This window comes from Mytilus edulis, chromosome 14 (assembly GCF_963676685.1).
Source record: "Mytilus edulis chromosome 14, xbMytEdul2.2, whole genome shotgun sequence".
NCBI classification, from domain to species: Eukaryota; Metazoa; Mollusca; class Bivalvia; order Mytilida; family Mytilidae; genus Mytilus; species Mytilus edulis.
Window position 1 is genome coordinate 30,704,674 of NC_092357.1, and position 27,509 is coordinate 30,732,182.

At 33.1% G+C, this 27,509-nt stretch overlaps 2 protein-coding genes across 2 annotated transcripts; both read right to left on the bottom strand.

Annotated features, from left to right (window-relative positions):
* Positions 1–9,494: 9,494 nt before the first annotated feature.
* Positions 9,495–13,713, bottom strand: LOC139503609 (serine/threonine-protein phosphatase 6 regulatory ankyrin repeat subunit B-like). The gene has a single exon (XM_071293418.1). The coding sequence runs from the start codon at positions 13,657–13,659 to the stop codon at positions 10,531–10,533; it is 3,129 nt and encodes a 1,042-aa protein (XP_071149519.1). The 5' UTR covers positions 13,660–13,713; the 3' UTR covers positions 9,495–10,530.
* Positions 13,714–13,774: 61 nt separating this feature from the next.
* On the bottom strand, positions 13,775–22,904 carry LOC139504111 (uncharacterized). The gene is made up of 4 exons (XM_071294172.1): positions 22,541–22,904; positions 18,228–18,457; positions 16,175–16,427; positions 13,775–14,673 (listed from the first exon to the last, which is right to left on the bottom strand). The coding sequence occupies exons 1-4, from the start codon at positions 22,755–22,757 to the stop codon at positions 13,775–13,777; spliced, it is 1,599 nt and encodes a 532-aa protein (XP_071150273.1). The 5' UTR covers positions 22,758–22,904.
* Positions 22,905–27,509: the final 4,605 nt, after the last annotated feature.

The window sequence follows — 27,509 nt, forward strand, 5'->3', positions numbered from 1 at the left end:
ATAAGATAGAAATTCATATCACTTATATCAGATGCATAAGGGGAAATAACTCTCATATGGAGCGGTCATATCGCTTCGGTCAAAATAGGACAAATCATGCGAAGGATATAACGAGCAATTTTGTAAAATAAATTTGTCATAATCTTTTACGGTTGCGAAGGAGATGCGACAACAAGGAAAACAGTGTTTGGGGAGATAACTCCTACAAAGAAAAGTATTCGTTTACGCAGGGTAAATTTCAAAAGCGCATAAACTGTTCGATATCATATACAAAATATCTAAGCGACATATTGCGAAACAAATGTTTATCGCAAGAACAAAATTAGGCGGAAGAAAAAAAAAATAATCAGAAGAAAAACAATAGGTCTTTCCACAGAAAAGTGGAAAGACCTAATTATTTTCTGTGACTGTATATTACATTATTTTGTAGGATCCTTTACTATAGATAATTTAGCTGATCTGTAATAATAACATCTTCATGCCTTATATATCATGTACTGTAGTACGCCGCTAGATTAAAACTGACGTGGAAAGGTAACACACGGCCAGCGAAAGCTCTTTTTTTTTAGAGCCCAGGTGGTCGTGTGGTCTAGCGGGACGGCTGCAGTGCAGGCGATTTGGTGTCACGATATCACAGTAGCATGGGTTCGAATCCCGGCGAGGGAAGAACCAAAAATTTGCGAAAGCAAATTTACAGATCTAACATTGTTGGGTTGATGTTTATACGAGTTGTATATACATTATGTACACAGCCATGTATCACCATCATTGATGGCGATCCGATGGATACATCTGTTGTAGAGTTGTCACCGACTCAGACGTACTTATAAATATAATTATTTTCTGTGACTGTATATTACATTAATTTGTAGGATCCTTTACTATAGATAATTTAGCTGATCTGTAATAATAACATCTTCATGCCTTATATATCATGTACTGTAGTACGCCGCTAGATTAAAACTGACGTGGAAAGGTAACACACGGCCAGCGAAAGCTCTTTTTTTTTGAGAGCCCAGGTGGTCGTGTGGTCTAGCGGGACGGCTGCAGTGCAGGCGATTTGGTGTCACGATATCACAGTAGCATGGGTTCGAATCCCGGCGAGGGAAGAACCAAAAATTTGCGAAAGCAAATTTACAGATCTAACATTGTTGGGTTGATGTTTAGACGAGTTGTATATACATTATGTACACAGCCATGTATCACCATCATTGATGGCGATCCGATGGATACATCTGTTGTAGAGTTGTCACTGACTCAGACGTACTTATAAATATAATTATTTTCTGTGACTGTATATTACATTAATTTGTAGGATCCTTTACTATAGATAATTTAGCTGATCTGTAATAATAACATCTTCATGCCTTATATATCATGTACTGTAGTACGCCGCTAGATTAAAACTGACGTGGAAAGGTAACACACGGCCAGCGAAAGCTCTTTTTTTTGAGAGCCCAGGTGGTCGTGTGGTCTAGCGGGACGGCTGCAGTGCAGGCGATTTGGTGTCACGATATCACAGTAGCATGGGTTCGAATCCCGGCGAGGGAAGAACCAAAAATTTGCGAAAGCAAATTTACAGATCTAACATTGTTGGGTTGATGTTTAGACGAGTTGTATATACATTATGTACACAGCCATGTATCACCATCATTGATGGCGATCCGATGGATACATCTGTTGTAGAGTTGTCACTGACTCAGACGTACTTATAAATATAATTATTTTCTGTGACTGTATATTACATTAATTTGTAGGATCCTTTACTATAGATAATTTAGCTGATCTGTAATAATAACATCTTCATGCCTTATATATCATGTACTGTAGTACGCCGCTAGATTAAAACTGACGTGGAAAGGTAACACACGGCCAGCGAAAGCTCTTTTTTTTGAGAGCCCAGGTGGTCGTGTGGTCTAGCGGGACGGCTGCAGTGCAGGCGATTTGGTGTCACGATATCACAGTAGCATGGGTTCGAATCCCGGCGAGGGAAGAACCAAAAATTTGCGAAAGCAAATTTACAGATCTAACATTGTTGGGTTGATGTTTAGACGAGTTGTATATACATTATGTACACAGCCATGTATCACCATCATTGATGGCGATCCGATGGATACATCTGTTGTAGAGTTGTCACTGACTCAGACGTACCTATAAATATAATTATTTTCTGTGACTGTATATTACATTAATTTGTAGGATCCTTTACTATAGATAATTTAGCTGATCTGTAATAATAACATCTTCATGCCTTATATATCATGTACTGTAGTACGCCGCTAGATTAAAACTGACGTGGAAAGGTAACACACGGCCAGCGAAAGCTCTTTTTTTTGAGAGCCCAGGTGGTCGTGTGGTCTAGCAGGACGGCTGCAGTGCAGGCGATTTGGTGTCACGATATCACAGTAGCATGGGTTCGAATCCCGGCGAGGGAAGAACCAAAAATTTGCGAAAGCAAATTTACAGATCTAACATTGTTGGGTTGATGTTTAGACGAGTTGTATATATATATATATATATATTTAACAATATTATAAAATAGATCACTAACACCAAGTTTTCTTAATTTATAAAATAAGACTTCATGCCAAACTTTATCAAAGGCTTTTTTGAAATCAATAAAACAGGTATAAAAATGTTATCTCACAAACATGTTTAACCACGCCGCATTTTTGCGCCTGTCCCAAGTCAGGAGCCTCTGGCCTTTGTTAGTCTTGTATTATTTTAATTTTAGTTTCTTGTGTACAATTTGGAAATTAGTATGGCGTTCATTATCACTGGACTAGTATATATTTGTTTGGGGGCCAGCTGGGGGACGCCTCTGGGTGCGGGAGTTTCTCGCTGCATTGAAGACCTGTTGGTGACCCTCTGCTGTTGTTTTTTATTTGGTCGGGTTGTTGTCTCTTTGACACATTCCCCATTTCTATTCTCAATTTTATTTAAACCTGTTTGATTGTATTTATCAATGAGACATTTCATGACAAACATATGATCTGAAGTACGCGTGCCTTTGCAGAAACTCATTTGCTCAGGACAAATGATATTTCTTTTAATATAAAATTTTTCTAATCTTTTAGTAAGAATTTTTGTAAATACTTTACCGAGACAACTAGTCACAGTTAGTCCACGATAATATGATGGATCATCCTTTGAACCATTTTTAAATAGGGCAGTTATAAAACCATTAACCCATATCTGGGGATAGTTTCCAGTTGAAAGTATTTTATTAAAAACATGATTTAAACTTTTATTTAGAAAACTTTGACTGGTTTTTATCATTTCATTTGAAATACTGTCAGGGCCACATGATTTTTTATTCTTTAATGTTTGAATTGCATCAGAAATTTCTGTGATAAGGATGTCTAACTCAGTAAACACTTTTGCATTTTCCAAATTACGTAAAAATTCTATTATATGAGGAGAAGGAGTTACTGGGTTTTTGTTAAGATCTTTTAAATATTCAGGCCACTCAGTGCTTGTTATGTTTGATGATTTTTCTGTTTTTTTTGTCTGAATTTTTAAGGGATTCTAATAAAGTCCAATAATTTTTGGGTTTTTTCCTTTACGCAAGTTATCAAGTTGATATATAAGATCAGCACGGAATTTGCTATATTGAGTTTTTCTTGCTTTTCTGTATTTTGTCAGTAAAGCAAAGAATGAGGATCTAATATAAGGATCTTTGTTATATTGTTTAAAAAGCTGTTCTTTATCGCATTACTGTTTTTCCATATTTATAAGAGGTATGTCAAACTATTTAGACTGTTGACTTTTCTTCACTTTTATCAGTACCATTTACCTTTTTTATAATCTTTTTCTTAATAGAAATATTAGCCTCATAAAGGATATTATTTAGATCTTGTATCATATTATTTGAGTCACCAGTATAGTTTGTATTATTAAATGTTTTTATTTTTTCTTGATTCAATGGTGAAGCTAGAGCATTTTGGAATTTCTCTGAAGAATTTTCTTCCCATATATATTGCTTTGGTATAGAGTGAACATTTTTTTGCACTGCATTAAATTTACAGTTAACCCTTAACATTGTGGATACCTGGCAGTGATAAGAGAGGTTTGCTTTAAAATCATGAACCTTTTTTAAAAAACAGTATATTACTTAAAAGACTTTTGAAAGATAAAAAATAGTCTACTACACTACTACCCATAGGGGTGTGGCAAGTAAGCTGTTATATAAAAAAAAAAGAAAAAAACCTTCAGGTAAGCCTAACAAAGTTTGCTTACAAAAAAAATTGCTAACAAAGTTTAAGCCAAATGTAGTTATTTGTTTTGTGTTTTAAGAATTTAATTCCAGGTCTCAATGTAGACCTTACATATACAAAAATACCACCATAGCGTTTTCTTGTGCGTGCAGACATGGGCCGAATAGGATGCACAGCTTTAAAATCTGGTATTTCCAATGCATCTTCAAGAAAGCAATGGGTTTCAAAAAATATCTTTTTTTAATTGAATTCACTAATAAAATCCGAAGCACTGTACTTGTTGTATCCCTTTAGTTTAAAACCATTAATATTCCAACAGCTTACATGTAAAGTGTTTTTGATAACTATTTCACAGAATGAAAAAAATAATCAGACATAAAAGAGACGAAAAAAACTGAGATACCCAGAGATATAAATTTCTTATACAGTAATGTAACAAATTTTACAGTAAATAGAGTAATACAGTAATGTTACTTATTAGATGACATTAATATGATCAAGGAGAGATAACTCAATGACTCCCATGATTTTATAGTATTAGCATTCAAACAGAGAACAGAAAATTATTTCTGAAAGCTTTTTAAATTATTGAGACATTTTGTATGATTGAATTTGTTACATACTGTACTGTTTCACCATGTTTACAAAATGTGTATACAAAAAATACAAAAAATTTGGTCTATTATTATTTATACAAAAGAATCAATATGCATGTTTATAATATACATGTATGCAAAGTTTATAATTATGGTACATGTATAAATGAAGGCCTCTTTGGCCAATAAAAGCTAAACAAACAAAAATATTGACTCTTGACTTATATAAGAGTATATGTATACATGTATAATAGAGAATCAAAACATTCTTGTGGCACATACATGTACATAAAAACTATTATTTATAATTATCATGAGCAAATAATAGCTTTGAAAAAATAAAGTTGATTTACAAGTACATATTACATGTACATGATGTAGTTACCACTGAGTAATGTTTTATCTTCTACCAGTTTGTTGTGACAATCTTGGCATATAGCCGAACATACTAGAATTGAAACATGTGTACATAGGATACATAAAAAGGGGTTTGTGGGGAAGGTTGTTCTAAATTTTGTTCTGTTTTGTTAGAGTTAAATTTCATATTACCTGTACCATGCAAGGAATTCTGGTTTACAAAATCAGGACCATGTGTACCTATTTGAGGTTTGTTCCTTTTTTGGTAGTTATTTACCATTTTTTGTTGACTGTTAGGTTGGACTTTTCCCAAGCCCATTTGCTTTCTTAATTGATATTTTATGTTTGATACAAACACATTCATACCTTGTGTATTCAAGTGAAGGCCATCATTGGCTAGGAACTTTTTAACAGGAGTTCTTCTACTACCTAAATTATGATTGTCACAAATTAAGATATCTAAACTGTTTAGATATGTACACTGTAAAAGTACATAACATTTCATAATCTTATCATTAAGAGTTTGATCTTTGAGACAAGCAAATGACAAGGAAATTGTAATTTTAGCAAAGGTACAATGAGACTTTATTCCATCAATTAAATCTGAACAAAGTTGTATACAATCTTCAGGTGTATTATTGCGCAAATCATTTGTAAAGAAACGAATAAAAACACATTCATAATCAGTATCATAGTTTTGAATTTTCTCAGTTGCTTCTTCAAAAGTTGACACTGTGAGCTTTTCAACAATACAATCTTTTAAGAAGTAGTCTGTATTGATGTACTTCACATGGGAATTGCCCATTAATAATATTTTATGGTTTGCGGACTTCTTTGATTTACTTTCAAGTTTTTCCTGTTTTGCGTCTGGTGAATCATTGTAGTCAGACAGTGCTTGGTAACGATTTGAAGTATCACAATTGAGGATTGAACTATCCTGTGTTTTTCGTGAGCGAGACATCTGGGGACTTTCTCTTAAAGGTAATGATATTTCAAGTAACTTTAACTTTCACAGATTGACAAAGGCTAGATAAGTTTCTACTGACAGTATCATTGATTGTGGAGTTCTTACTCAGAATTTCACCTGTAATTTCAAGATTACTATTAACTTGACAGTTCTGTTCGTGCAGTTCTTTAAATGAGTGATAAAATTGAGAATGGAAATGGGGAATGTGTGCCAAAGAGACAACAACCCGACCATAGAAAAAAACAACAACAGAAGGTCACCATCAGGTCTTTAATGTAGCGGGAAATTCCCTCACCTGGAGGCGTCCTTCAGCTGGCCCCTAAAAAATATATACTAGTTCAGTGATAATGAACGCCATACTAATTTCCAAATTGTACACAAGAAACTAAAATTAAAATAACACAAGACTAACAAAGGCCAGAGGCTCCTGACCTGGGACAGGCGCAAAATGCGGCGGGGTTAAACATGTTTGTGAGATCTCAACCATCCCCCTATACCTCTAGCCAATGAAGAAAAGTAAACGCATAACAATACGCACATTAACATTCAGTTCAAGAGAAGTCCGAGTCTGATGTCAGAAGATATAACCAAAGAAAATAAACAAAATGACAATAATACAACAGACTACTAGCAGTTAACTGACATGCCAGCTCCAGACTTCAATTAAACTGACTGAAAGATTATGATTTCATCATATGAACATCAGGCACAATCCTTCCCGTTAGGGGTTTAGTATCATACCATCATAACATATATGAGAAGAACATAACCCGTGTCATGCCAACAACTGGTTTTTGAATAAATGTGTTTAGTTCCAATGCAAAAACCCTATAAGTGAATCAATATTAACGCCAAAATATGCAATCTTTAATGACCTGACAACAGTATCGTAGCTATATCCCTTCTTAATAAGTCTATTCAAAGGTTTTATTAGTTTTTGAGGTGAATACTGACACTTTTGTGCTTTATAAAGAATATTTCCATAAAAAAAAATGGATGTGAAATACCTGTACGTATAAGACGTCTGCATGTTGAGCTATATTTACGAATGATGTCCTTATACCGATGATAAAATTTAGTAAATGTTTTGACAAGTTTGTGATATCGAAAACCCTGGTGTAATAATTTTTCAGTAATACATACATTTCTCTCGTTAAAATCTAAAACATTGTTACATACACGAGCGAATCGTACAAGTTGACATATATAAACACCGTAAGATGGTGACAAGGGAACGTCACCATCTAAAAATGGATAATTAACGATATGAAATGAAAAATCATCTCTTTTATCATAAATTTTAGTATTCAGCTTTCCGTTAGTGATACAGATATCAAGATCGAGGAAAGGGCAGTGGTCATTGTTAGTGTTAGCTTTATTTAAAGTAAGTTCAACATGATAAATTTCTTTAATATACATACTGAAGTCGTCATTATTGAGAGCCAAAATATCATCCAAATATCTAAAAGTATTATTAAATTTGTTTATCAGATGTTGTTTCGATGGGTCTTTGCTTATTTTTGTCATAAATTGTAACTCATAGCAATACAAATACAGGTCCGCAATAAGTGGTGTACAGTTAGTCCCCATTGGAATTCCGATAATATGACGATATACGGAATCCCCAAAGCGAACAAAAAAGTTATCTAGTAAACATTACAGGGCATATATTGTATCAAAGCATGTCCAATTGACATAGTATTTTGTTTATTGCTACTAAAAAATGACCTAAAAGAGTTTAAACATATATATTCACATTCTGACTTTTTAAATGCCCATTTAATTAGGTGTGTGAATTTGTTCTTAATGAGAATGTGAGGCAATGTGGTATACAGGGTAGAAAAATCAAAACTTTGAACAGATTCAAAATCACCAATATAAGCATGCAATTTTTTGTCGGTACTGACTGTAAATAGTTTACCAAGGTTATTAAGATTTTTGGATATAAAATCACTGTCTTTCGAAATTTTAACAAGTTTTTTTGAAAGTTGGTTATAGTTTTCATAAAGTTGTGATTTCTCTTGAGCTTGAGAGTTTGACATTTTATCTAATTTGTCACATAAGCTTTTCATTTCTGTCTTCCAGCTCTTTCTTTAACGTGTTAATAATCTCATCTTGATTTGATTGATGGCTGTTAGTTATAGCTGTTACAACACTTTGATCAATACGCGTGGCAATTTGAAGAGCTTCAGGGGGTGATTCGGGAGCTTGTGGTAGAATAGTAACGTTTTCCCATTTTTCTTTGAAGCATGTTGGCACTTCAGCACAAACTTCACATGTATACTTCCCGGAAGTGTTAACAAGTGTGTACAATTGATCAATTGGCAGTTTTGTAGATTCATAATGTGTCCATTTGTGACATTTGCTACATTCCATCATATGATCATTCTGATCTTTGTTACACGACTGTGAACACTCAGATTTCACGGTTGTTTTTTTTTGTTACGAGTTGTGACTGAAGGTTCAGACTGCTTGGATTCTGATACATATACATTTTGTACATGTAACTCTGTGTCTGAAGGGGTTGAGTTTTTGTTTTCTGATAGCAATTGCTTTGGATCAGTATTGTCACAATCAGATATTGGTTCAATGTCTTCGCTAGCTAGACTTTGAGATAGCGTTTGTTGAACTGAGATGGTGAATGAAGGGTCACATAGATCTATTGTACAGTTAGTGTCATTAGGACAGGCATGTCCAAAATCTGTGGGAGATTTAAGTACAGTTGTGTCATCATATACTGGGATGACATTACATGATTGATAAGTATTACCAGCAATAAGAAATTGAATGGCTTCGTCTATAGTTTTGAAGCCTTTATACACGGCATGGCGAAATTGGTAGACACTGAGTTCATACTTCGACCAGTCAGTGAAGATTCCGGTCGTCAAACCACGGGCTACGCTATAGAAATTTTTTCTGGACATACTTCATATATTAGTGGCACTGTTTATGCATAAATATAACGGAATTAGACCATTAAAGACATATATGGGTCAGTTTTTCGTCTTTTGAATGGTCTTTAAAATTTTTGCGCCATATTGGTAAGGGGACGCAACTCGAAATCTCCAACATATCTCATTATATCAAAATAGAATAACAATAAAAATAGTATTACATGATAATTATCCGTTATAAATTTATTATGGCAGACGTTGGAACCTTTGAATATTGAAATTTTCATAATGTATTAAGGTTGTTTTAAATCATGATAAACCATCAGGTACATCCAAACAGCAGGGGTGTATAACCAGTGCAAGTAATGTTAATAACATGTTTAATGCTTTATTTATAGTTACAAAGAGAGCATAGCTTCTTAATAAAAATAGTCACATACATAGTAGCTTATCATTGGCAAATAATAATAAAAGATGTGAAAAAAAATATCAGTCTGCGTCTATATGGTAATGTTTCTTATGTTCAGAAAATCATTCTATATTTCTAGTAGCACATTCTATATGCAAGTGGAAACACCATATTTTGTACTTATTTCAGTGAATAATCACGTACTATAAACTTGACCTTAGACATAGTGCTAGTAATTCAAAACTGGAAAGAAAAGGGACCATGCAATTCTTATCATTATATGTGACCATACATAAAATTAGTTTGGTTGTAATCACATGTAAAGAACTCAAGTTATATACTAGTAATTTTATAAACTCCTTCTTGAACTGAATTCAAATCTATTTCAGTAACCATGACCATAACCGTTTGCGTAGTAATGGTCCAAACATGAAGAGGAAAAACTATGTTTAATACGTGAAGGTATTACTCTGATGTGATCTTATATGAATTAATATTTGCAATCAGATGTAAGGACTTTGGAGTTAATATCAGGAATCCCCATTTTATGCACTTATTTTAGTTTATTATTTGCTGCAATAACTTATAACTTAAGCATAATCTTAAAAATATATAGGAGATTGTATAAATGTTTCAACGGTAAAACATGTTGTCAATTTAATAGCTATTTGGAAAGTGTACTGTTTTAATGTATAATTCAAGATAGTTAAATATTTGGACTGGCTTGTTGTTTATTCATAGCAATACTGCCATTGTGACCTTAACGTACAGTATCTTTACGGGTATCTTACACAAAATGACACATTGCTTACAGTCTGCTTTTTTCTCCGATAAAATCTCTTTTTTGGTACATCCTTTTGCACAAGCTTTCATTGCAGGTGTATGATAATCTTCATCACATTTATTATAATCTGCCTCATGTATTATAATCCGCTCCTCTGTCTTACAACATCTTTATCATTTCTGTATGACCTTTTTGACAAGCCTTTATTAAAGGTGACTAACTAAAATAGATACATTCATTGTAGTCTGATCCACTGTCGAACAACATCTTTACTATTTCTGACCTATCATATTCACAAGCCATCCCCTAATCACATTGGTTATAGTCTGCTCCTCTGTCTACCAAAATCCCAACTATTTTAGAATGTCCAAATTGACAAGCCATCATAAAAGATGATTGACCATCATCGTCACATTTATTGAAATCTGCCCCACTATCTAACAACAATTTTACTATTTCTGTGTGACCAAGAATACAAGCCTTCATTAAAGGAGACCGACTAAAACTATCACATTTATTATAATCTGCTCCAGTGTTTATCAACATCTTTACAATTTTAGTATAAACCTTTTCACAGGCCACCAAAATAGGTGATCGATCCGCTCTGCCACATTTATTATAGTCTGCTTCTCTGTCTAACAACACTTTTACTGTTTCTGTATGACCTTGTTGACAAGCTTTTATCAAAGGTGACTGACTAAAATTGTTACATTTATTATAGTCTGCTCCTCCGTCTATCAACATCTTTACTATTTCTGTGTGACCCTGTTTACAAGCATTGAATACAGATGACTCTTCCCTATTGTTACATCTATTATAATCCACTCCTCTGTCAGACAATGTTTTTACTATTTCTGTATGACCATATTCACAAGCGATCAATAAAGGTGACTGACCGTCTTCATCACATTTATTATAGTTGGCCCCCTTGTCTAACAACATCTGGACTAATTCTGTATTACCATGTAAACAAGCGATCACTAAAGGTGACTGACCGTCTTCATCATATTTATTACAGTCAGCCCCTTTGTCTAACAACATCTGGACTATTTCTGTATGATCCAGTTGACAAGCGATCCTTAAAGGTGAATGACCGTCATCGTCACATTTATTGAAATCTGCCCCACTATCTAACAACAATTTTACTATTTCTGTGTGACCAAGAATACAAGCCTTCATTAAAGGGGACCGACTAAAACTATCACATTTATTATAATCTGCTCCACTGTTTATCAACATCTTTACAATTTTAGTATAACCCTGTTCACAGGCCACCAAAATAGGTGATCGATCCGCTCTGCCACATTTATTATAGTCTGCTTCTCTGTCTAACAACACTTTTACTGTTTCTGTATGACCTTGTTGACAAGCTTTTATTAAAGGTGACTGACTAAAATTGTTACATTTATTATAGTCTGCTCCTCTGTCTATCAACATCTTTACTATTTCTGTGTGACCCTGTTTACAAGCATTGAATACAGATGACTCTTCCCTATTGTTACATCTATTATAATCCACTCCTCTGTCAGACAATGTTTTTACTATTTCTGTATGACCATATTCACAAGCGATCAATAAAGGTGACTGACCGTCTTCATCACATTTATTATAGTTGGCCCCTTTGTCTAACAACATCTGGACTAATTCTGTATTACCATGTAAACAAGCGATCACTAAAGGTGACTGACCGTCTTCATCATATTTATTACAGACAGCCCCTTTGTCTAACAACATCTGGACTATTTCTGTTTGATCCTGTTGACAAGCGATCCTTAAAGGTGAATGACCGTCTTCATCACATTTATTACAGTCTGCTCCTTTGTCTAACAACATCTGGGCTATTTGTGTATGACCATGTTTACAAGCGGTTATTAAAGGTGACTCACTGTATTTATAACATTTATTACAGTCAGCCCCTTTCTCTAACAAAATCTGGACTATTTCTGTTTGATCCTGTTGACAAGCGATCACTAAAGGTGACTGACCGTATCTATCATATGTATTACAGTCAGCCCCTTTGTCTAACAACATCTGGACTATTTCTGTTTGATCCTGTTGACAAGCGATCCTTAAAGGTGAAAGACCATCTTCATCACATTTATTATAGTCTGCTCCTTTGTCTAACAACATCTGGGCTATTTGTGTATGACCATGTTTACAAGCGGTTATTAAAGGTGACTCACTGTATTTATCACATTTATTACAGTCAGCCCCTTTGTCTAACAACATCTGGACTATTTCTGTTTGATCCTGTTGACAAGCGATCAATAAAGGTGACTGACCGTCTTCATCACATTTATTATAGTTGGCCCCTTTGTCTAACAACATCTGGCATATTTCTGTATAACCATGTAAACAAGCGATCACTAAAGGTGACTGACCGTCTTCATCATATTTATTACAGTCAACCCCTTTGTCTAACAACATCTGGACTATTTCTGTTTGATCCTGTTGACAAGCGATCAATAAAGGTGACTGACCGTCTTCATCACATTTATTATAGTTGGCCCCTTTGTCTAACAACATCTGGACTATTTCTGTATTACCATGTAAACAAGCGATCATTAAAGGTGACTGACCGTCTTCATCATATTTATTACAGTCAGCCCAATTGTCTAACAACATCTGGACTATTTCTGTTTGATCCTGTTGACAAGCGGTTATTAAAGGTAAATCACTGTATTTATCACATTCATTACAGTCTATCCCTTTGTGTAACAACATCTGGACTATTTTTGCATGCCCATGTATAAGAGCATTTCTCATAGGTGACATGTGTCTCCAGTCACTTTTATTATAGTCAGCTCCTCTGTCTAACAGCATCTTTACTATTTCTGTGTGACCATGTTCACACGCTTTCATAACAGGTGACTGATTACTCCAGTCGAAATTATTACAATCAACACCTCTCTCTAACAAAATCTTTACTACTTCTGTTCTACCATTTTTACAGGCCATCATTATAGGTGACTGACCCCAGCCGTCACATTTATTATAGTCTACTCTTCTTTCTAACAACAATTTTACTATTTCTATATGACCAAGTTCACATGCCTTCATCACTGGTGACTGATTAAAATAATTACACTTATTGACATCAACATCAAATTTAAAACACCACTGAGTGAAAGAAATATCTCCTGTAAGACAACATTTTATGAGAACAGTATCATCATCCTCAAAATCGTCTTCATCGTCATCATCCTCCAGCATGTTTCTAAATGGATTACGCTTTTCACAGATATATGCCAACTGTCTCTGGAATGTCATATCAAGTGTATTCAAATAAAACAAAACTTTCTGTCTGAAACTAGGTATTTTCATATTGATGTTATCAAATACATGTTGGACGTTTCCCTTCGACCAGTCATTAATCATTCTCTGTAAGTACATTTGATGATACTTTGGTGGTATTATAATTATAAACTGATCCATCCCATTCTCTCTCTCTAAAACAAATCTTTCCTTGATCAAACCACGGTCGGCATTCTTTATCAAACAGTTGATTATTTTCTGACCAAAAAAAAAAGCTAGAAAGTCAAATATTTTGTCATGCATTATTTTGTACATGTTTTTTTTTTTTTATAAAGGTATCTTGAAGTGAGTCAAGTTCATCGAGTAAAACTAGTCTTGATGTTCCCCTGTCTAATTTACAGGCTTCACATGTATTTTCAATCATAGTCCTGATTTTTCTATTGACTTCGTCTGTCAATATCTCAGCTTCCAGGTTGTTGTTAAACATGACACATAAAGCTAAAGCGCAGTATTTAGTTAAGTGCCCTTTTTTAAGTAGATTGTCAATCTCCGCTTCATAAACTGAAAATGGATTCTGAAAGAAATCAATTACATTAAGTTCAGGATTATCATGGTACAGTTTACATAAAAGAGGAAAACAATCATATAAATTGTAATAAGGAGTAATCTTAGTCGATTTTGTTTTCAGATATAATTCAGCAATTGACTGTTTTTCAACTTCTAACAAACACATATCCTCTGATAACATGTTACACACACATGTCTTAAAAACTAACAAAGATTCAAACTTTTCATCTTTGTATACCTGTAACCGACATGCTCCAAGTATTTTTGTTTGTTTTTTGTCAAGAATCTTTATGATATCTTCCATGACTGGCTCCCAACTTTTAATGTCACTCTGGTCAACGGAAAAGTTTCCACATAAATCATCAACAACAAACAATGTTTTTTTATTTGGATTGTTAAACTTTACAATGTCACCCGGATCGGTCACCAAAAGAACATCATATTCCTCTCTTGCCATTCTTAAAGCTGTATGTCGTAAAATAGTTGTTTTGCCTACACCGGAACTAGCAGTAATAAGTACACAACTGTTTTCCTTTATACACGTGACAACCTGTTGAGCAGCTCTTGTGTTTATAAACATCTTATCATCATTGTCCTTCCAGGCCTTAAGTGTGTCTTCAATTCTTGCTGAAACAAACATTATCGAAAATTGTTTCAATACACAGTTATCAATTAAGACGAAATTTGATCTACATTCACACGTATAAAAATTGCGGGTTTTGTCCAACGCAATCATAGGTTTGAATTTGTTTTCAATTTAGACTTGTTTATAATTATTTCGTTTGGGCTTGTATTGTATTTGCCATCCGGTTTATATAATCCGTTTATCCTTTTTCGACTCTTTAAAAATCAAGAGTGTATCCTAAATTGAGGTTAATTATAAGGCATTTCAAATACTTCGATCCCTAACATCACTGAAGAGACATTAACTGTCGAAATCCGGATATGGAGTACAAATGTTAGCACCTCCTGTTTGTGGTTTACCATCTTTGCCGCAAGTTTATTGTTTTGTATTTGGTATTAAATGAATATAAAGATCCACTTTGTTACATCTTGTGATCATTTTATTTGTCAATCGCCAATGAAAGTCAGCAGGGTTTAAGAACACCAGTTGTTCGACCTGTTAGTCAAATGCGTTTTGTTAAAATATACTTTTTCAACTTTTAGTCTTTTTGAGAATGTTGTTTGTGCTGTATTTAGACCCCTCTACAACGAAGTTTGTTTTACATGCACACGTATAAAAATTGCGGTTTTTATCCAACGCAATCATAAGTTTGAACGTTGTTTGCAATTTAGACTTGTTATTAATAGCATATATATATTATTAATACAAATTGATATCTAAGTAACTAAAAGCATTGTTTAGCCAACCGAATGATGTGATACTTTATCTATACTAATAAAGATTTTTCATTTATGTCGATAATGGAAGGTCACTTTTGAATCGGATTATCCTTTATCTTGGAATTTTGCAATTATGATTGTGTTCTAATCATGATGATTAATGTCAACACAATTGGTACTATTTGAAAATAAACACATCATATATACAAGGATTGACATTTTCATATTTGCGCTAGACGCGCGTTTCGTCTACAAAAGACTCATAAGTGACGCTCGAAAAACAAAATTTTAAAAAGGTAAAATATAGTACGAAGTTTACAGAGCATTGAGAACCAACAATTCATAAAATCACCTCTGTAGGTTACATTGATATTTGTGATAACAGGATGAATTTTGTTTAAAACTAAGGAGTTCCTTAGTGTTGCACCTTGAGTAGTCATTAAACAATGATATAGTCTCTAAGGTCGCTCGACTTGAAATCAGTAATAAACATTATTAAACGACAAATTATTATAAGTTTTAAATCTTGCAGCTCATGATGAAATAATAGACTTAAAATCATGAATGAAAATGGGGAATGTGTCTAAAAGACAACAACCCGACCATGCATGGAACATAAAACAGCAGAAGGTCTTCAATGCAGCGAGAAACTCCCGCACCCGGCGGTGTCCTTCAGCTAGCCCCTTAACAAATATTATAACAATAACATTACATGGTACCCTCATCTCATTGTGCTTACTTTTACTATTTCAATAAATCAACATCATTTAAGTCCAGTCTTTACCTCTCACATTCCAAGGTACTGTATCTTCTTGACAAGTTTTCAACCTTTGTATTTCTTTCGTCATCTCTGCATGGTTGTCTTGGAGTGCCTCGTGAGATTGTTTTAGACTATTTAATGACTCTTTCAGTCCCTTTATTTCATCATTAGATCGCTTGATATCCATCATGATTTCTGTGTTTGTCTGGTCAAGTGTTTTTGTTTTTAGTTGATCACACTCCAATTTCAATTGCTGTCCACCTAATCGTCCAATGGCCTGCAAATGTTTTACAGAATTTTGAAAATCGTGCTTTTTTTATTAGGTGGTGGCTGTTAATTTCGTTTGTACGAAATTCTACTTATTTCAGTAAATTTAATAAAATAAATGGACTTATCATATAAAATTAATTACTGGATTTGAGGGTATACAATAACGAATGTTTTGACTAGAAAATTATTATAAAAATCCACCAAGCAACTTTGGTTTCTTTGTCTTATCATCGTTGTTTCCACATGTATTGCATTGACTTTGTATCAAGCTATTTATGAATGATAATATTATCATATGAGCATGATGAGAATATATTATTAACAAAAGTTAGAGTGCTCATGAATTTTCTTATATTTACATAGTGTGCTTGTGATCTAATACGATATATATAGATTCAGCAAATTCCATATGGTGTGAGAGCGAAGCTCATCCAATATCGAATCCTACTAACCGAATATGGAATATGGAATATACATGCAGTTGCTTTTAACCAATCATATTCCTAGAAATGCATATGATGTATGATAAAAATTTATATCTGACCAGTAATTGTTTTGTTTTGTTAGTTTGGCAGAGTACCTCGACCTGCAATATGTTCTATGTTTATGAGAGTATGAGACGTAGAACTTTTTACCCAAGAACCGCATTTCGTCTACATAAGACCAACAAGTAACGCTTAATTCCAACCAGATGGATCCAATGCAAAGATAAAAAAGTCCAAAAGAAACGGTGATGCACCTAAAAGTTATATGATTGTAGATTTTGCTTCAATGCTTTTCAAGATAACAACCAAAGTCTGACAAAAAATCGCAACAAACATTATTTCAAAAACAATCTCTCCAAATTAGGTTGTCTTTCATGGCTGAAAGTTTCCTCCTTTATAAATCTAGACTTGTTTATTACTATAACTGGCATAAATTTTGCCAATAATCCTATAGGTTTGTTTTAGATTAGGTCAAAATCAGAACTTTAAACCCTATGTTATACTGCAAATAAAAGCAAAAAAAATCTTTCAATTTGCTGAAAAAGTACTCTTATGAGACTTATTAACAGATACCGGATTTGTTCAGACATTATCAACACAACGGGTGATACATGTGGAGCAGGATCTTTACTTAATCTTCCAAAGTACATGAAAGCAAACCCGGTTGTGGAAGGGTTCTTGTTGCACAATCTCTAGTTGTCCATATTGTGTTTCGAATATTGTTGTTTGTAATTTTTAACCTTTATTTTTTGTCATGGCGTTACCAGATTTATATGTTAAAAAATAACATTAACAGTACAAATTTTCCTGCACCAAATGCACATTGCGAAATTAAATGTTTTTAAGTTATTCTCTTTCCGAAACGTATGAAAATCCAAAACCTATAAAATAACATTGAAGAGCTGACCAAACCAAAGACTGTTTACGGAATTATTATCCAAAAGTATTATTTTGAAGATAACTCTTTCATGCAGCTAAATAGAGCACATAATTTGAGATTACGTTTCCAATTTCAATTTCCCGGAAAGAATTGTTTATGTTTAGCATCAATTCAGTTGTTATCTTATAATTCGTTTCTGTGTGTGTGTTACATTGTTGTTTGGTATATGTTCACTTTGGTGTTTCAATTGTTTCGTTGTTTTCAGCTTATAGGTGATGTGTTTCCCTCAGTTTTGGTTTGTAAACCGGATTTTTTTCTCTCAATTGATTTATGACTCTCGAACAGCGGTATACTACTATTTTACTAGTCTATTTTTAAACCGTAGCAAACAAGACACCCGTATAAACCAAATCATGATAAAGATAAACAATACAATACTTACCTCAGATATAATCTCCCATGCAGAGTTGAATTCTGAACATAGTACCTTTCCTTCATCTAGATGTGCCAGGTAGTTTCTATAATATTTTATTCTACATAAGTCTGCACCTGGTGTGGTTTCATTTTGTGTAGGTAAACAATCAAATCCACCATGAGGAGGGTACATATTGGTAAGGTTTCTTAAAAGTGTAATCATCAAGGTGATGTCAAAAGTCTTAGAATCTACCACATCTGAAAAAAACAAAAAACTTCCTACATGTGTTTTGTTGTAAAATATCAATGCCATATAACAAAAACCATGCTAAACAACGAAATTGGTAAAAACTAACTTAAAAAATGCTTAACTGTCAATTTACAGTTCCAATAACCTTTTTTTTAGATTTTGTTATGGTGATTAATCTACTCTATACCGTTCACGTTATTAAGATAATGTGCAGACATTTCTAAAATAAATAGAAATTCTTATTGTAGGTCAAGAATACTCCTTGTAGGGCAAGACTTAATATTTTAGACAGTTTGGTGCTTTTTGGTGTCAATTGGGCCGCTATCCTTCATCATAAAAAAGTTTAATTGCTTATATCTTATATTTTTAAGATCAGTCTATACGTTTCTAATGCCTATACTAAACCAATTGCAACATAAATCTTCAATTACAAACACGTTTTGTAGTCTCTCAATATTGACGACTTCTAGTTTCAACCTCCTGATTGGACCTGTCTTATTTCCCTGTTCATACAATCCAGCGGGCTACGTTATTACCGATTATCTCATTATTTGGAAACACAACTTAAAAACATAAATGGATTCAGTCGAGGACTATGTCAGGTAACGGGAGAAAGAAGAGTTAGACACTCTTTCAATTCAGAATTTCAAAAAATGGATGGGTCTATCAATACCCATGTTACGTCAATGTTGCATTACACTTGTCCAACCTCCATGACGAAAATGTTGTTGTCCCCGCAGATAAAGCCCCAAACAAAATCGTTTTTGTGCATCTTGATAAATGGATTAGGTATTGACAGTTCACTTGGATATTCAACATATTTCCCCACGACACTTGTTTAAAAATTAATCCTGGATGGTCATTGGTTTGTTCTATGTTCCTTTAAAATTTCAACATAAATAAAGCACTGGATTTTCAGTCACTGTATTGGATACCTAAACTTCATAAGTGCCCTGACAAACAACAGTATTATGCTTGCTCTTCCAAGTGCTCCACGAAACCTCTTTCTAAATTATTACCACATTTAATTATAAACTTTACACAAGTATTCCCCTTTCCAAACTAAAAGACAAATTGAAATAATTGGTAGTGCTTTCATAAAAAAGATAAGATTGGCCAGCAAAGATAAAAGTATCTTGTCTTAGGGAGGGGTAATTTCTACTGTAAATAATCACTCTGATTCAAACAATAAAAATCTCTAAAACTGGCATTGAAAAGGATTGATTTCTTGATTGACGGCATATTTTTACGTTTGGAGGACCTATTTTTTAACCAAAAAAATCGGCATTCCCAATGGAACTAACTGTTTTCCTTTTCTTGTCGACTTGTTCCGTTTTTTTTTATGAGGCTGACCACATACAAAAACTTCTCAGGAAGAAAGAAAAGAAATTAGCAATATCCTTTAACTTTACTTTCCGCTATATATATGATTGTTTCTCACTAAAAAATCATAATATGGTGACTTTGTTGAATGCAATTATTCCATCGATCTAGATAAAGAATACAACAAATACAGTTAAGTCTGCTTCATATCTTGACTAAATCTAAACATTAACAGTGAAGGTCGATTGAATACAAAAACTTTACTACAAAAAGAGATGATTTCATCTTTCAAATTGTGAACTTCCCATTTCTATGTAGCAACGTTCTTACAGCGCCTGTATACGGAGTAAATATTTCCAACTGATACTGGGTGTTATATTAACATGAGCAACAAAACGGGTGTAATATGTGGAGCAGGATCTGCTTATCCTTCTGGAGCACTTGGGATCACTCTCAGTTTTCGTGTTGCTTAGTCTTTACTTTTTATATTGTGTCCTTTGTACTATTGTTTGTCTGTTTGTCGTGGAAGGAAGAGAAGCGACACACAAAATGAGGTCTTGTCTTTTAATAGTATAGATATCAATATATATATCGTTCAATTGGATTTTTCTAGTCCTTTTTAATTTAATTTCATAGGTTAAAATATATCATCGTTATTACCTGTATCACATACGATTTTCTTGTTCGAATATGTCAATCAAATGACTTACCTTTGATTCAATGTTGAAATTATTCTCATTTTAATTATAAAACACATAAAATTCATGCGATCAATCACTAGCTAAGGAGTTGAATTGAAGTTCACATGAATACGGATTCAATGAGGTCGAATTATTCACTATTTCACTTTCATAACTAACTGAACAGAAAAAAAATCATGTTTTGAAGTTTTTTTTATATATCTCGTAGAATAGCTAGTGCTCTGTTGATGGTTCATCCGAAAAATTCAGTCATGTTGACATTATCTTACTTTTGACCATATTTCCTGCTCACAGTTTTGTACTTTAATGATAACTAAAAAACCTCAAACAAATTCGCCTTTAGCCTCAACAACTCTTTCAGAGTCATCACCCAATGATTTTGGTCATTTGACTGTTAGAGATTATTGTATCAGAGATAATTAATATTGTTTATGTTTTTACCTATATTTTTTTTTATAGTTTATCAAGCAACTGTCAAAGAGGAGAAAGATTATACGAAAAAATAGGAAGATAAATTCTATTACTTTTTGTTCTAATGTAGAACTGTAAGAATCTTTTGTATGGTAGAATGGACACATATATTCAAGGGTAGACTGGTGTGAATCATTCTAGGTTAAAACTATTTGGAGTAAAAACGATATCGATGGATCACTTCTATAACAGTTGTTTTGACAATTCCTACTATATTTTAAGAAAGATAAAAAAAAACTGATACCAACTGGTAAATTGATGGTTTCTCTGACTTACTCACAGAATTTAACATGCAAAATTTTCAGTCATTGACTGCGGGGACATAGAAATGAAATGTGTAAAAAAATGTAGTATATAATACAATGGCATAACAAATATCATTGACCTGTCATTAGTGACTTGACATAATAACATAATGCAAGACAATCGGATGTGTCAATGCTTATTCAAATACAAGCAACCTATCATTGATTTACTATCTATTATGGTTCTTACTGAAAGGACCTTATCAGACACTTTTACCAAATGTTGACCCTGACGACTCTAATGAAGGAAGAAACGGCAAACCTCTAGCTATTGATCTTTGCGAAGCTGGACAACAATGTTATATCATGACTGTTTTATAGTTTTGAACTTAAATGAATATTAATGATAGAATGATTATACATGACGGAATGGTTCGATTACGAAAACCCACTGAAATTTTGTTAATTGTGACCTATTTGGTGACTTATTTTACCAAACGCAATTTACTTTCAATCTTTCATTATTTATTGTTGCCAACACAAATGCTAAAAATATAAACTTTTCATTAAAGCACAACATATCCTATTCTTATTTTGTCAATTTCATTCGAAATGAATTGTAGGTTATGACATTTTGAAAAATGTTATCTTTTTCAAATTTTCTCTAGATATTACGATTTATAAGATATAAGCAATTGCTCCCATTTTTTACCCTAAGGTCTACTTTTAGCGGAAGGTTGAATTATCAGAAAAATTTTCTAGTTATATACTAAAAGCGTGATAGTGGTTTGAATTGACAAAGAGTCAGACAGACAATGTTTAAGCAATGTACACCACGTGCTTGCCGTAGCTATCACTGGTCTTTTGCTCCATGCTAGCAAACAAATCTATTCGTACTAGAAAACATAAAGAATAGACTTCATCAAATTTAACACGAATTTCAGATATGTTTTAATTAATATAACATGCATAATATGTTACGAAATCGTTTTTGTAATTGCACGCATTCCTTGTTTTCAATTATATATGAAATATATAAAATTTATAAATAATCGAAACTGCCAGTAAGGAGAATATTTCACTTTCCTCTATCAGTAATAAAACATTTATAGAATCTGATAATCAGTACTGAAAGCTATATCATACGCACATGAAGCCAAACTATGACCCATAACATTTATACTATCGTATCTCTGTTGCAAATTGGTTGTTTGCTGTAAACTTTGAAGTATTAGAATTTGCTGTGAGTAAAATAAACCTGCGCTTTATGTACTTACCTATTAAAAAATAATTGTACACACATTCGTAGGAACATGAACAGACTTTAAATTATTTTGCTTTCATGACTTACCAGGAAATCTGGGAAACAGGAGGTTCCATTGTGATTGGTTAATTCTGTGTGTCTTTTTTATTTCAAGCAATTTGTTATACTCTTTCTTGAGTGATGAATTTAAACATACTGGTGCAAATTCTTGATTAAAGAACGTTCTTGCTGCACGTGGAGAAATTCCTGTTAGCAATAGACTCATTCTAACATAGTTTTCCTCCTCTTGTGAAAGAGATGCCATCCTACTGATTTATTCAAGTTATCAATATAAAAGCTACTTCTTTTTGGCATAAACGATGACAATAACATCTATTGATGCTCACATTGTTTAAAAGCAGGCATGAAAAGGACGAAGAACCGATTGAATCATTCAAATAAAAACTGTGACACATATTTCTTTTCTTCTTTTGTAGATCGCACATAAAACTCTCTGCAATAAAAAAAGGTATGAAAGTAGAAAATGAAATTCTCATTTGGTCTCTTTTCGAGAGTTGTCTCATTGGCAATCATTTATATTTAATCCCTTTTGTAAATGTTTATATAAATTTAAACTTTAAAAGGTCGTTTATTGAAGCTTAAAGTAATACTGATATCAATATTTTAAAGAATTTTACTATGAAAATAGTCTTGTTATACTGGCCATTTATTAGATGGAGTTAAAATAAAAACGTTTAAAGAAATTTGCCCATTGTCCAGTGTTTTCCTCAATGTGATTAAAATAAAATATCAACAATCATTCACATGTGAAATTTCAATTTAAGCAATATACCAACTTCACCTGCATATGGGATATACCTTTCCCAACTTGTAGCTCCTAATCAGACTTTGTCTGAGCAGAAAGTTGAGTAACCAGGCGTATGTCAAAGAACGTCTCGTCCCGTTCAAAAAAGTTCGGAGGTAAAATATTCCGTATTAAATTCACAAATAATAAATGATGGACTTGAAGTATAGATTCTGCGTACTGACGCTGTTTATCATCTTAATAACGTGTCAAGGTATACTTTAATTGTCTTGATTAATATTACTTTTAATGGTTGGTGGTAATGGTGATATACATTTGACGTGTCTCTGTACATCCATTCATTGTTTTTTAGTTTCTTTGATACGTATTACGCGTCTCTGTACTTTAAACATCCCTCCATTATGTAATTGTTCTATTGTAATTTTTGCATACTTTGAAGGACAAAATTATTTTATATCTCTATCTGTGTGACGTTTACATTCTGACGTCAAACACGCGATCTACGACAGAGTTAATATTAAAATTACGATACGGTCCAAGTGCTTAAAATCTCTCGATCTTTTAAGGGTTGATTTGGCATACTTAAATAAAATATAAAAGTAAGTAAACAATGAACGTGGTTGTTAAATGTAATAATGACAGTGTTGACTGCTGTATCCCTATTTTGACAAGTTTACGTATTATGTCTGTTTGTTTTAATCACGCATCTTTGTCAATATAATGGGATTTGATGCGACTATACAAGTAAACAGATAGCGTTACAAAACCACCATTTTCTACATAAGAAAATGCCATTACCAAATCATGAAAGAGACAGTTGTTGTCCTTTCGTTTGATGTGTTTGTGCTTTAGATTTTGCCATCTGATTAAGGACTTCCGTTTTTAATTTTCCACGGTGTTCAGTATATTTTGTGATTAAACTTTTTTAACCGTTAAATCTGGGTTCAAAATCCCAAAATAACAATTTCGCGTCTTTGCCTGAAATGAATGGTTTTGGAAAAGAAATAACACTATGTAAAAATTATACCAATTCGGAAATTATTTACCTTGGTACAGGTTATCCGATTAATAATATATGGAAAATACATTGCTTTATACCGTTTCTTTAGTTAACTAGTATACAATTCATGATAAATATGATTACCATAAAATTAAACTTGTGGTAAAATATGAGCACAGCTGTGAAGGTATGAATATTTGGTAGAATGTAAAGGGATTTTTAATTGGTGGTGTGACACCCAAAGCAACTGCCCTGAATGTATTTATAGTATTAGTTAAGCTCCCGTTGAACATGTCCAAGTTGGTGCATTGTCCACTCCATCCGTTGCATATATATGCACTGTATTATTTCTTTAATTGTTAGAACAAGCTTGACGATTTTTTTCATGAGGTTTATAAGTCATTTAACTGGCAATTGTTTTTAATTTTATACCTACCAGATTGTTCCTCATTAGTGAATGGTTTGGATTTCAGTTATTCGAACACTTTCTAAATGAAATTGTTTCTTTTAGACAGATACACCAGTTAGAAATATATTTTCTTGACACGTCATCTACTTATCTAAAATGGTTTTCTGACGTCTGGGAAATACCCTATTTTTTACTTTTGTTTTGATCGAGATTAGTCAGTGTATAGGCATCATTCTACCAGTCCACCTGTAAACCGGAAAGACATCACTTAACCGGAAATTTTATCTGTATATAAGTTCGTGTATTTAAACTACAGGTAAACTAGAACTATGTATAGACACTTTTCATATCTATACATAGAATTATTTTTAGATCAAATTCAACACTTGAAATTCAAATCAATGTCGTTTTTGTCATAAAAACTAAAATTATAGCTTAAATTTATAACAGTAGATTATATTGAAAAGCCAATTGGGTTAAAAGTATACGTTTGTTTAGATATAACATGTACACAGAGACATGCATGGTTAAATGTGTGTCGGATTGAAAGCAGATACTACTACTATAAAATATCATAGAAAGGTTTGGTTTACATATTTTTGCCTGTTATCTGTTTGCAATAAACAAAGGTATAAAATTCATATATAGTTTGTTTGATTGATTGTGTGATCGTATTTTGTTAGCAGCGAGTTGGTGCTTGATAAACAACAGTTCAAATAGCCTGATATGGAAATCTAATCCAGATGAATTAAAAAATATGTATTTAATTGGAGGTGTAAATAACGGACAAATAGATGGATTAACCATCAACATAATGACACATAAGTTAACAACTATAGGTCACCGTACGGCCTTCAACAATGAACAACGCAAAGTCAGCTATAAAAGGTAACAAAGTGACAAATGTAAAACAATTTTAACGAGAAAACTAGTTAATTTATGTACAATCAATTAACGAAAAACAAATATGTTACATATGAACAAACGACAACCACTGAATTTTAAGTCCATTACTTTGGACAGGCACAAACATACCTAATGTGGCGGAGTTAAACATATAAGTGGGATCCAAACTCTCCCCTAACCTGGAACCATGGTGTAACAGAACAACAATAGAACGAAATTTAAAAATAAGTTGAAATAGGCTTAACTCATCAGATGATACAATAGAAATATGGTTATTAAACCCTGTTAATCAAACAAGAAATTGTCTGATACCAGGCTTATAATTTGATACGCTGGACGCGCGTTTCGTCTACTCAATAGTGACGCTCATATCAAAGTTGTTTGAAATTAAGATAGAAAATAAAAAGATTCCGGAACACTAAAAGTAATACAAATATGATGCCAAAAATTAAACCAGTCTTGTTTGTACGAACAAAGACAAGCTAGAAATAAGACTAACAATACAAATTTGGATCCCAAAATGAAAAGTGAACCGTTGCTTACCGTGGCCCATAGTAAAACTATTTTGAAAGTCAGAATGACGACTAAAACCTATTGTTTTTTATCAATTGATACGATATTCCAGGGCTTGTATTTTCTATCATAATTTCCATGATAGATAGTTGCTGCTTAAAAGGAGGCTATTAATCCAAGAGTTCCAAATATTGAAGTTGTCTTACCCTCCTTGCTTCTTATTGACGCCATCACGAGTAAGTTGACAATTATCGAATATGTGTTTCACAGATGATGAAGGATAAGTTTCATAAGTCATATCCACCATTACGCTCATTTCCCCTGGAATGTGATTAAGACTTATCACCAAGTATGTACGTACAGAACGGGTGCAAAATGTCGAGCAATATTTGTTTATAATTAATGCGCACCTTGGATCTCTCCCGTTTTTGCTGGGTTTGCATTGCTCAGGTTTTTGATTTTTATTGTTGTGTTTTGTGTTTTATTTTGCATTTGGTCTAATATTAAATGCCATGGGCGGTTTCAGTTCATATTCGACTTTGCAAGTCCTTTTAGTACATTTCCTCTCTCTTGATAAATCCACCCTCTTTGTTGAAGAAAACCTCGAAACAGCGGTGACTTTGTTTTGCTAATTAGGCAGTCAACGTAAGGTTGTTTATACTCTTCTTCAAAATATATCAAAGAAAGTTCTTAAAATAATTTCCGTTTATTATATATATGCATTCAGTTTTAGAAAAAAAAAGTTATTGATCATTGAAAAATAAAATGTTTAATCATGCAAAGAAAATATTTATTTGCACCCCACAACCGAACAAATTTGTTTTCCAAAAACATTTTGATAATTTTTTATTTTAGTTTGATACATTTTGTCATCAGGGTTTAATTGCACATATCAGTTCAATTAGCATACACATATATCAAAAATAATTGTTTTTTTATTCAAAGAAAAATAATCTGAAAACGGAATAGTATACATTTATTTCCCGTGCCCGAGGGTAATATCAATTTTCGAGGGTGATCAAATCTTCATATCTCCCTAAGCTAAGGGGAATGAATGGGTTTTTTTACCTCTGCCTGTACATGTTTTTAACTTCTGGACATAAGATATTGATTTACATAGTTTAGTTTTCTTATCCGGTTTTCGTTATTACTTAACACATCATCAACATACACAATAAAAATCAGTACTGATTAAAAGTTAATTATCTATTCTCTTCTTCTGAAATTGTCCTTAAAAACAGAATTTCTATCCTTTTTTTTTTTAAAGAAAAAACCATCAAAACGTTTTAAAACATTAACCGTGGGTAACGTAGCACAAGCTAATCCCGACTTTCAGAGGGAAATGTGATAGTCAGAGGGGAATATGAAGTTTTGTTCGAAGTCACGTGGGATAGTTTCGACCAAACAAATTTTGCATGCAGTG